The sequence below is a fragment of the Chrysemys picta genome, chromosome 7 (assembly GCF_011386835.1).
Source record: "Chrysemys picta bellii isolate R12L10 chromosome 7, ASM1138683v2, whole genome shotgun sequence".
In the NCBI taxonomy this organism is placed as follows: domain Eukaryota; kingdom Metazoa; phylum Chordata; order Testudines; family Emydidae; genus Chrysemys; species Chrysemys picta.
The window spans coordinates 109,795,166-109,807,607 of NC_088797.1; the positions used below are offsets into that span (position 1 = coordinate 109,795,166).

Below are 12,442 nucleotides of genomic sequence, written 5' to 3' on the forward strand. Positions count from 1 at the left end.
ACTAAGATATTAGAAAAATTGAAGAGAGAATTTGAGTCAAATATCAGTGACTGATCCCATTGAAATATCTGGCTTCTTAAAACCAGTTTCTCTATAATCTGTACTGTTTAAAGGCTGAGACAAATCTCATTTTCTTATAAAAATAAATAAATACACTTATTGATTGTACCAACCATGTTTTGGAAATAGAAAAAAAAAAAAACCAACACAAATTAGTTTTGCCAAAGTTTCTTTATCACAAACCACATTCTTCATATTGCAAAGCAGTAATTTGGAGATGCAGAGACATTAGATTTGCAAGTACACAAATAGAAATATTGCTTTTTAAACACTTTTCTAATTTTAAATTGCTGTGTTTACATAAGAGATTCATTTAGACTGAAAATCATCCCAACCTACAAATTTGCACGATCTATTACATTTGACTCCTCACCATAATTTCCATGTCAGACTATTTGAGATGTTAGAAACACTGGTCTTGAAAGGAAGATTATGAGGAAGAAAACATGCATTACAATCTAAATATCTTGATGATCAGAAGTGACTGGAATGTGCTAGGTAGGCGCAAAAGAAAAACATAAAAATAATGTCAGACTGCCCTTTATTATGTATAAAGTTGTCAAAACAAAGTACTCTCTGTCTATCTTAAGTACTTGTATGACTCAATTCCCTGTAATATCTGTCCATCTCACAATCTTATATATTTCTCCTTACAACAACCCTATGTTGTTATCTCCATTTTACAGATGGGTAATTGAGCCCAGAGAGACTGTGACTCACCCATGATCACACAAGATGTTTGTGGTGAAACAGGAATTGAACCCAGTTTTTGGCCTATCTAGACTAGAGATAGTCCTGAGCTGCAAAGTCTGGTTCTAGATTGAGGGGAGGGAGCTGGTGGGCCGGATATGGGGCTGGTGTTCAAGTCCATGGAAAAGGCAGCAAGTTAGAGAGTTGGGATCTAGATTCAAACTTCTCCTACCTTCTCCTGTTATTTTGGAGGTGGGTTTTAACCTCAGGCCCATCTCTAGCCTGAATTTACCTGAACTCAGAGTGTAGTCTCATTACAATAAGGTTTTCATGCTTTCTCTTTAAAGCATGATTTGTTGTATAAAAGTTATTTAGTGCAAATGCTAGAAACTGAATCATTACATAAATGCCCTGATGCTCGTATCTGTAGTGTCTCACATTATCTCGTATGGAATCGGTCTCCTCAGTTTATTTTTCAAAAGAAACCCAACAAGAGTGAAAATAACAGCTGCAAGCACCACACCCGTAACAATAAATGGAGCCTGGGAATGACCAGCAGTAGTGGTAAGTGAACCACGGGAATCCACATCTTCCTGATGTTCAGAATAGTCCAGCTCTGTAAATTAAGAGAGAGAGTTTTGGTTTCATTTTGTTCTCTGCTCTAGTTATTGCCAAAGATACCAGGACAAAGAGAACTTGAATTAAAAAGTTACATTCTAGATCAGGTCAAGAAATAAATCAATTTCACTCTATTTTATACATGACATTCTAGACACATCAATCCATCTTAATATTAGTAAAAAGACTATTTCATGAACTGTACCCCCAGCAGGGATGTTTTAGGATCAATATTAAGAAAACATCATAACTAGCACAAGAGCTAGGGAATGGAATCAGTTTTCAAGGAAGGTTGAGGTTTCACTTTACTAGAGATAGTGAAGGTGAGACATGACAACCACAATGCTTGAACAGTTTGGGGATAATTAAATCAATAAGGCTAGAAGGAGATGGACTGAATCTCATCTTTCTTCCTGAAGAATTGATTCAATTAGCATTTTCAAGCTGGGCAGATTAAAATGATGGGTTTGAAATGTGTTAAGTAAGGAACAAATTTGTAGATGCTCTTAGTCAACAAACAAGTCCCTGATGTTTATAAGGGAGTTGTTGCTAAACCAGTAAAAGCATGCTGCGCTGCTAGAAATCAGAAGTAAGATTTTGTAAAATGAAATGGAAAGTGATTTACAGAACCTTATTGTGACAATGAGCCAGCAAGGGTTAAGCAACCAGCAGGCTGAGTGACCCAAAATCCACCTTTAAGGTCATATTAGAAAAGTATTGAAATGGTAAACAGGACCATTCCTTGAAGATAGTTAACAAAGCCTTGTTAACTAGGCCAGACTTCTTAAAATGTAAACCTGTATTGTTAGAGAATTAGAATCAGATACTAATTGTATTTGTCTGTGTTTACCTATATCTTATTAGAAGTTTAACAATGTGATCTAATTAGCTTGTAAATGCTAAACTTTGGTTCCTCTCTGTAATGTTTCATTATATATTCAATTGATTCAGAGATCAAAAGGGGATATTAATGTTTAAATGAAACTTGTAGTATAATAATATCATTGTCTTTATTTCTCTTTGACGTTTGTAGTAAACTACCTACGAACCGTTTGAATGGGCAATTGCTTTATGCTAATCAATGCATAAGAAATAGAAGTTTAGCTTCAAAGCAACAATATGCACTGCCCATTCTTCAACAGGGAAGGCCCCTGCTGTGATGTCTCCTATCAAGATGCTATCAACTTGCTAGAGAACATAAAAGAAGCTTTGGGCCTGATCTTATTTTATCTCAGATATGCTTAAACTTTGTCAGGGGAAGCTCAAGTCACCAGACTGAGGTCTCCAGGCGTACCCTGAACTATCCCTGCAGATTCTCAGAAGAATTTGAACAAACTCTACACATAGACTACCTATTGGACTAAAACCTATTGAACGGATTCTAGAAGTACTTTCACAAACCAGCGGCCTCACCATCTCTATTATGAAATTGACTTAAGAACTTCTCATATCTGTATGTATAATGATCTTTAACCACAGTAACTTTATTTTCTTTAATAAATTTTACTTTAGTTAATAAGAATTGCCTGTAAGTATTTATTTGGGTCAGATCTGAAATATTCATTGACATGGTAGGTAACGGTGTCCGATCTCTTTTGATTGGTAAAACTTTATAGTGACTAAGGTTTAAAGTAACTCTCACTATATAGACTTGGCTCTCCGGGTGGGAGTCAAATACTGGATTGCTTAAAAGAAACTGTAATTTAGCTTCTTGGTAGGTAGTACAGAAGCGGTTTTGTTACTGGCTTGGTGAATCTAATTATAGGAATAAACCACCAGTTTGGGGGACTGTCTGCCCTATTCTTTGCGGTTTGTCCTTATTGAGCATTCTTAGTGTGGTCTCTCCAGTGACCATAGTCACACTTAAACTAAACACAAGAGAAGGTTATTTAAATTTACCAGCATTCCTGTTCTTAGTGCCATCTTTCTGAAGCTCAATAGGCCCAAGAATAACATCCACTTCTTCTTGGTAAGAGCTTGTATCTCTCTTGGACCTGGGTATGCAGCCCTGGTAGCATCGGGAAGAATAATCATATACCCTGCACACCACCATTTTAAACTGCAGGTAAACTGATGTATGGTTGTTAATAAACTTGAAGGCATTAAATTTGAAGCGTATGGTGGAGCTGTAGGGTGAATAGTACTTAAGGTAGGTAGGATCTCTAACACACCTAAAATAAATAAATAAAATACAATTAGTCTTCATGCATACACACAAATAAATCACTGGCATCAAGCATGCCCTATGTGCAAAGATAAAAATTAAAAATGCATTGACAACAGAAAGGGAGAAAAATATATAATTATAGTAAGAATAGAAAATGAAAGAGGTTAAAATAGTGGCAGTGACTTGTCTGAAATCGAAATATACAATATTATGTTTTCCTGATTCAGCAAGGTATTTACATACATGCCTAACTCTAAGAATGTGAGTAATTTTACTGAACTCACATGTTTAAAGTTAAACTTGTGCGTAAGTCTTTGTAGCATCAGGGCCCAGAACTGACAAGTTGCAGAGAAGTCCCCTGGAGGTGTCCTGGCAACTAATCATTGAAAAGAGCCCAGAGCTGCTTACTTATATCTCCAGGCTGCAATGTGTATGACCCTGTAGAACAGTTGAAACAAAGGGGGTTTATTTTTATTATTAAGGGGGAAATGAAACCAAGATTTAAGCTCTTAAAGTGAGGCTGGCCAGAAAACAACAATTCCATTTCATACATAATTTTGAAATTTGTTGTTGTTCCAATGCAGATAAAAAAAAATTTGAAATCTCATTTTTCATGAAAAAACCATATGAAAGAGAGTCCCAGCACAGAATAGCCAGGGCTGTTACCCAGAAGATGGGAGACCCAGGGCCAAGTCCCTGCTCTGCCTGATTCAGAGCAGGGATTTGGACCTGGGTTTCCCACAGCCGAGGCAACCTAACCACTTGGCCTAGGTCTCTCTCTTCGTCTCACCTGAGAAAACCCTTCCCAATGACAGTTCTGTCAGAACTGATACATCTCCATGAAACTCTTCAGCTTTGAACAGCGTTTTTTTGATAGGAAAAGCTTTAGTAACAATTTTTTCTACCAGCTCTACTCTGAAGGGCAGGCTCCGTCTCTCTACTAAATGGCTATACAGCTCCTTGCACAATGGGGCCCCAATGTCTGATTGGGTTCTCTAGGTGCTACTGGATATGAATAATAATGATAATAAATTCCTTCTTCCATTCTGTGCCATCTTATCCAACTCACTCCCACTCTTCTGATTTCTGCTTTGGATGCGAGAAGCAAGAAAGTCAACATTTCCAATGAGACTAATCTCTAGTAAGTCAGCGGCAGAAGAGCTTTACAGAACAAGATTCTAGTACGTTTCACTTTCCTGTCAGCACTGACTCACCTTAGTAAGTGCCAAAATTCCACGCCAGTGCATTCTGGTTCAATTTAACCACCATGAAAAGGAATTCAACTTATCTGTTAATACACAGCAATTATCTCAGAATAAGCTGCAGAGTTGTCATATCATCAATGTCTTTTATACAAATTTTAATAAACTCATAAGCATAAGAAAGATCACAAGGTATTAAACTTGTATAAACTGAGATTATTAAGACTGCATATGTTACTATGTTTTATATTCATGCCAACATTTCTCTCACCTATAGATGATTAAGATATGTTTGAATGTAGATATGGAAAATGTATTTCCTTTGGGGTTTTAATTTAAATAAATATGAGTTTTAAAAGATTTGGCGGTCTCTTCATTGTATGATTGTATCAGATCATTTCTTAAAAGGGCTGTTTTGAATATCTAATTTTCATCTCCTGCAATAGATAGGGGGTTTTAAACTATCATGCAGATGGCTTCTTTAAAACTTAACTTCTAGCAGCTCTAATGCTACCCTGGCTGAATTATTTTGAAATTTCACTTATTCCCCATTATTTATATATAATTAGGATTGCACCAATAAATAGAGTCATATTCATTGACAATGGGACCTGCTCATGAAAGACTTGAACTTTCATACCCTGAAAGGTGTAGAGTCTAACAATGGAGAAATCTACTGAAATTCTGGCAGGTAAAGCTTAGAAACATAGGAATGGCTATCTGGATGAGATCAGTGATTTTTATTTTCTTACCAGATCTAAGATCTAATTTTTCAATAATTCTTTTATCTGACTTTTCCACAAGAAATGGCCAGATGACCAATTCTGGGTCACCTGAGTGACATTAAAATTCTTAAGTGTCACTTGCAAAACACAGAACACTCATGAAAGGAAACTGAAAAGATTTTAAAAAGTAGGAAAAGTACAGAAAAGCAGGAAAAATCAAACATTAAACTTCAGTCATTTGAACCAAACATTGAATTACAGTAATTTGAAATAACATTTTCAGTATGCTACGAAAAAAAAAAAATAGGACTACAAAAGAATGATTTTTTTCCTTTAAAAATGGAGCAGAATATTTTAAAAATACAGTTGAATTCTATAGACAAACTGTTTGGGCTGAACTCAATTTTGATGTGGGCAGGTGAAAATTCACTGACATCAGCGGAGGTTGGGGTTACACCTGTTTACATCAGAACTGAATTTATCTCTTTAGTTACTATGTTACATCCTTGAATGGAATCACTGATACAGAATTGCATCGTCTAAATGTCATTTCTATTGATTTCTCATTTTTTTGCCAGGATTTGCCAAACAAGTTTTTTTTTTAATTAGTTTAGTGGCAAGGAAAACTTCATACTGGCCCCATTCAAATTATTGCATAAACAAAACAGATACAGTATTCCATGCACAGTTTCATTGTAAACCATCGCTGGGAAAGTCCTTACCCGCTCCTGATAATGTCATAGGTTACTGTTGTAAAATCATTGGGATCGGGTGATGCAACACACGTGTCCAAAAACAAGACCAGATTTGGGTCAGAGCTGTGAATTGAGGCTTGAAGGAATAAATTCTGGTTCAAGTCAACGTAGTATGGAGAGTCATACACTGGCCATGAGAAGGATGATGTTTTATAAAATGAAATGGTCACGTTGTATCTGCCGTACTGAGTTTCATTGACTTCAGTAACATCCTCTGCAACATACATTATTTCTATCCATCTATTTTGGAGCATTTTGCAATTGATATGCAAGTGAAGATCTTTTTGCCTTTTGATTATGTAACCAGAAGAGATTGCTTTGATCAAGTTGGAATAGATGATAGTGTTGTTGTTTCCCTGTTTGACACATTAAATACACAATTATCTAATGTTGTCATGCTTTTGCCTGAGGTCACAATTACCATTATACTTACTAAACTTTTGATGCTCCCATAGAATAACACACATTTAAAAAGTGTTGTTTCAGTATTTTGAAAAGAAGTGTGACTTGTGTTGTGAATAGAAATGACCAATTTTAAAAACCTTTGTTGGCTGTATGATACAGTGATTACACGGAGATGTGAAAAATATTTTCTTTGAACCCAAACACAGCCAAGTTAGTTTACATGCATGCAAAAGCATTGAACATATAATGCACAAAGGTCCTGATTCAGCAAGGTACTTAGAGTTGTGTTTAATCTAAAGTACTATAGAAGTGAATGCTTTAAATTGGTACCTTGCTGACCTGTGGCTTATGTAAGTGCCAAGTATTATTACTATTCATGAACATCAGCTCATGCTAGAAAAAAGTCTATGAACACAGGTTGAGGTTGTTCACGTATCTTCCCTGTCCCCCAGTATTCCCCATAAAGTCAATCTACAATAAGTGATGTGTTCCCTGCAGGCAGGGGAAGGACAGGTGGGAGTGTAAAGTGAATCTGAACCTCCAGTCATTGGTTCACTTGTAACACCTGTGAACCACAGCAGGTTTCTGTTCATGACCCGTTTCAAAATAAATTCTGCAGTTTGCACAGACCTACTTACACAAGTTGCTAAAAATTCAACTTCATACCTCTCGTCTTGTGCCACAGCCATTGTATGGGATGTTGAATATAACATAGTTTGATGTAATGTTTGGTCTACAATAAGGGTCATTCAAGCTGACATCCCATGCATTGTAGCCATGTGAGTGGAGATAGGCTCTGTTAACAACTGCATGCATGTATTCTGGCAAGCACAGAAGAGCTAGTGGGTGGATAAAACATACATTATTAGTGCGTACAGGCATACAATCATAATTAAATGTTGCAACCTATACATATGCTGTTATCTACTTTGTATGTAGGCTTGGAGAGGGGAAGGGGTTCAACATAAGCCAAACCACATGATTTTACTATCTTACGTCTTAAATATTGAATGATGGACCAGGGGCCTGTGGGTTTTGGCTGTGGATTACTATTACTATGAAAATCTGTAAATTATAACTTCTCTTCCTGTGATCAGAGAGAGTCTCATCAATGAATCACAGTTACCATAGTAAAAAAAATTCGGGAGTCAAGTAAAAGTCCTATTGACGTTGCTTGGAATTTTGTTTGAGTAAAATTAAGAACAGTATTAGCAGGGCCATTATTAAGCAAATAAAATGAAGCGTTTCAGTACTTCTGGGAAAGAATGATCTAAAATGCAATGGGAGGTGAAGACAAAGGTAACAGTAAAGTAAAGAGAAACTGGTGTGTTTGTTGACAGCAATTTATGGACCAGATTTTGCTTTCTTGAATTATACTGATCAGCCAATGGAACTAACCAGTTATGTTCTATTCAATACGATCAAGGGTTGCTGAATCAAGGGTTTGCATGTATGGCCTTACATCTGCCAGATGGGGTTTGGAACTAAACATGCAGAGGCTGAATAACATCAAAGTGATAGTCTCTCATTGGGGACTGGATCCTGTGGTCTTTATTTGGGCACAATGCACATTGAAAACAATAGGAGTCTTGCCTGAATGAGTGCTTAAGGATCAGGCTTTGTATGGCTGTGAAAGGTGTTCTAGTTCACTTGTGGGCACCTGTGTAGCTGAAGACATGGACAAATTGCAGGGAATTCAAGGAAGAACACCACAAATGCAAAAGGAAGTGGAGAGAATGATTCTAAATATAAATAATTCTAATACTAAACATGTACCAGCAAAGTGCTAAATATTGAGCTCAAATAAATAATAACTAAGGAGTTGGGGAGAGGACATGAAATTCACTCACGCTATATAAAGAGGAGTGCTTGCAATGAGAGTTTTGCCTGCATCAGGACTAGGATCAAACCCAGAGAGAATGAACAATTAGGTCGTACAAAGGGCCATAAGTAAGAGTAATGAGACGATGTAAAGAAAAAGTAAATTAAGGCTGAATATCAGAGAAAATGTCTAAAAATAATTACTTTGATAATAACAAACATTGAAAGTAATAGGCCAATAATCCCACAGTCTGAAAGATGACAGTGAGTGCTTGCTATACTGAAGTAGTTCAACAACACTAATAAATAGTTATTTAGCAAATAAAATCAGTAAATAGGCTTGTCTGCTGAAAAGCGAAGTTCTGTATTGAACATGAACTTACTAGTATTCTGATCTGCTGGAATAGTGTAATAGGCAGCACGGAACCCTCTCTTTGTTATACTCCAGTCACTGTGAAATCGAACTGTCATCAAGTTTGAAGACGATGTATATGTGCGATAGGAACCATAACAAATTTTCCCCAGTAAAGGAGAGGTATAGAGTGGCCCATCATATATCTCAATATAATCATACTGGCATGTACCACCTTCTGTCCTGGGGAATAAACACAAACATTTTGTAAACTATTTTGTGAACTCCTGTTTAACTAGTCACCACAAAATCTCAAATTAAACCTTTCAGTCTGCAAGGTGGTTGTGACTGATTGTCTTCATTTTGCTTCCTATGTGGTACCACCAGGACTGAACAAATAACCACAAATAAAACTATATTCATACAATTTTCATTTTAGGTTTACTGGTCATTTAAAAGTGTTAAGCCCTGTTGAGAAATGTCCTTGAAATGGAGAGGGTACCAATTTCAAAATTCCATGATTTTGAACCTATGAATTGCCTGGGAAATTAGTGCCTTACTTACACTATATCGCTAAATGAAAGTGTTACACGGTAATTGCTCACTGCTTCTATTTCCCACACACAATCTGCATTGTTTGGATAATTCCCAGGATAGAACGGACTTTGAAATGTCCCCGATGAAGACTGAAGGACACCACCACAAGTATATTTTGCTGCAGAATAAAATGTAAGAAAATAAAATACGTATGAGTCATTTATATATACTTTTGCATATATTTGTATATGATTTATCAGTCAAAGCCAAAACCTGCTGAAGTTCAAGGAAAGCCTCCTATAACTTCAATGAGGTGTTCTGTGATCAGAATCTAATCCTGAGAGCTGTGGAGCCCACTCAGTTTCATTTAATACTCAGAACCTCTCATGATTAAGCCCTAAATGTATATAATTGAAGACAGAAAATATGGGCCAAAGAAAATGTTCAGGGAAGAAAGATTATGCTTTTTTCCCTCTGATAATGTTATGTTCTTAATTCAGGTTGGAAGTAACTTTTTGAAGAAGCACCTGGTGCACTGGGAACAAAAATTATAGTCTGAATGAAAATAGCACCTACTGCCAACTTTGGAATGTAACAATTTTTACTTAATGCAGAGCTTTAATTGACACATGGCTTAAGAACATAAGAACAACCAGACTGGGTCAGACCAAAGGTCCATCTAGCCCAGTATCCTGTCTTCCAACAGTGGCCAATGCCAGGTGCCCCAGAGGGAATGAACGGAACAGGTAATCATCAAGTGATCCATTCCTTGTCGCCCATTCCCATCTTCTGGAAAACAGAGGCTAGGGGCACCACCCCCTGCTCTGCTTATACAAAAAAGGGTAAAACGACAAGGACTTTCATTATCTTGTTGAGCGACACATAGAAAATTTTTTTTTATTTTTTTTTCCCTACTGTGAAGCACACAGAAACCGAGTTTAATTGCATGTATTTGTTGACTGGCAACTCTGTTTTATTTGTCCCAGTGCTGCTCTCGGGGGCCCATGTCCTTCTGATCAAGGCACAGCCCATGGACGGTGTGAGGCCGGTAGCGGCCCCCGGTGCACTGGGACCAGGTCTTCTTGTAGTCAGATTGCTTGGGAATGCAGCCCAAAGCTGGTGGTAAACTCCATCTAAGGTTAAATACTGGCACGAGACCGATAGTCAACAAGTACCGTAAGGGAAAGTTGAAAAGAACTTTGAAGAGTGAGTTCAAGAGGGCGTGAAACCGCTAAGAGGTCTGTTTTATTTGATCCACCTATTACCCCAATCATGCAAACATTCATGTACGTGCTTATTTCTACTGACATAAACAGTTTCATTGAAGCCATTGGGACCAGACACATCAGCCAAGTTAAGCACATACATAAGTGTTTGCATTATTGGGGCTTAAGTGTTTCTTTTAAAGTAAAAATACCTAAATATAGTATTATACTGTACTACTCTATCCCTAGTTAGAAATGCTAGTTGCCAAAAGAAAGAAAAAGTTGATATTCAAAAAATGTATTACCTTCAGCCTGAAGACAGCTTGCAAAAAGTACTAAGATTTATCACCATGCAGTACTTATTTTCCTGTCCAAGGAATCTGGTGCCATTAATATGTGGATAATTTGTGTATTATAATAAGTGAATAGAGAAGACTACAACATACAAATAAAGAAGTAAAATAATTATGAATTACCTGTTGAAGACAGCCATGTTGGAGTAGTAGTAGAAACTATTAATACAAAAGAAGAACAATATTTAAATGGGCAACAGCTTTAATAGAGACATATATACTTTTTGAATAATGTGCCATATTCAAGAATATGCTAATAAAATCATAAAACTAAATTGATAGCATAATTGAATGCGGACAGAAGAGAGAGAAAGAATGGATGAACATTAGAAAGGGATAAGTAGGTCAGTGGATGGAGAGATGGGGAAAGAGATGGCAGGCAGGCTGGCTGGCAAATCATGATACTAAAGAATACAAAGCAGGCACCCACTGTGCAAATAACACATAACTATATTTCTATCCAATTGTCTAATTCACAAAGCTGATAAAAATTTAGCTGTCTGCATATAATTACTGCAATGAAGAAGGGGAAGGAAACAACAGTGTTAAGAAATACAATGCTTATGTTTTAGGACCCAATCATGTAAACATGCATGCATGTGAATCCCTACCATTGGAGGCTTTGAGGAGTGGATTAGATAGATATCTCTCAGGAATGGTCTAGGTATACTTAATCTTGCCTTAGTGCAGAGGGTATAGACTAGAGGGCCTCTCGAAGTCCCTTCCAGCCCTACATTTAAAAATAATTCTCCTATCCTCAATAGTTCCATTTAAAGCAATATGAATATTCAAATGAATATTCATATGGATTAATTATTATTGGGTTTTTTTTACTGCTGTAGCATCTAGGACCCCCAGTCAGGGCCGGCTCTAGGCACCAGCAAAACAAGCTGGTGCTTGGGGCAGCACATTTTTAGGGGCGGCATGCCCGGCGCCAGAATGCCGCTCCTAAAAATGTGCCCTGGCCGCCCTAGCTCGCCACAGCGCACGAAACAGCTGATTCGCGCGCAGCTGCTCGCCCTCCCTCCCAGGCTCTCAAACCTGGGAGGGAGGGAGAGATCCCGAGCGGCAGCGGCATGTGAAATAGCTGATTCGCGCGCCACGGCTCGCCCTCCCTCCCAGGCTCTCAAACCTGGGAGGGAGGGGGAGATCCCAAGCGGCCGCGGCGCGCAAAACAGCTGATTCGAGCGCCACTGCTCACCCTCCCTCCCAGGTTTGAGAGCCTGGGAGGGAGGGGGAGACTCCGAGTGGCCACGGCACGCGCACCGCTTCTCCCCCTCCCTCCCTCCCTCCTAGGCTTGAGAGCCTAGGGGGAGGAGGCAGGGCTGGGGATTTGGGGAAGGGGCGGAGTTGAGGCGGGGCCAGGGGTGGGGTAAGAAAAAAACGGGGGGGGGGAGGCAGCCAAAATTGTTTTTGCTTGGGGCGGCAAAAATCCTAGAGCCGGCCCTGCCCCCAGTCATAGACCAGGACTCCTTTCTGTTAGGCCCTGTTTAACATTTTAAATGACATCTCTGAGTACCGTGAGAAGATGTTGGCTAAAATGTTTTATTTT

At 38.2% G+C, this 12,442-nt stretch overlaps 1 protein-coding gene across 1 annotated transcript in view; it reads right to left on the reverse strand.

Annotated features, from left to right (window-relative positions):
• Positions 1-212: 212 nt before the first annotated feature.
• The window catches only part of LOC112059256 (deleted in malignant brain tumors 1 protein), a 50,099-nt gene continuing 37,869 nt past the window's right edge, over positions 213-12,442 (reverse strand). The window contains exons 15-21 of the mRNA XM_065552284.1: positions 11,014-11,049; positions 9,360-9,510; positions 8,827-9,038; positions 7,289-7,461; positions 6,185-6,573; positions 3,268-3,539; positions 213-1,366 (exon numbers count right to left, since the gene is read on the reverse strand). Of these exons, the coding sequence (XP_065408356.1) occupies positions 1,185-1,366; positions 3,268-3,539; positions 6,185-6,573; positions 7,289-7,461; positions 8,827-9,038; positions 9,360-9,510; positions 11,014-11,049 (1,415 nt within the window). The 3' untranslated portion in view covers positions 213-1,184. The remainder of the gene's footprint in view (positions 1,367-3,267; positions 3,540-6,184; positions 6,574-7,288; positions 7,462-8,826; positions 9,039-9,359; positions 9,511-11,013; positions 11,050-12,442) is intronic.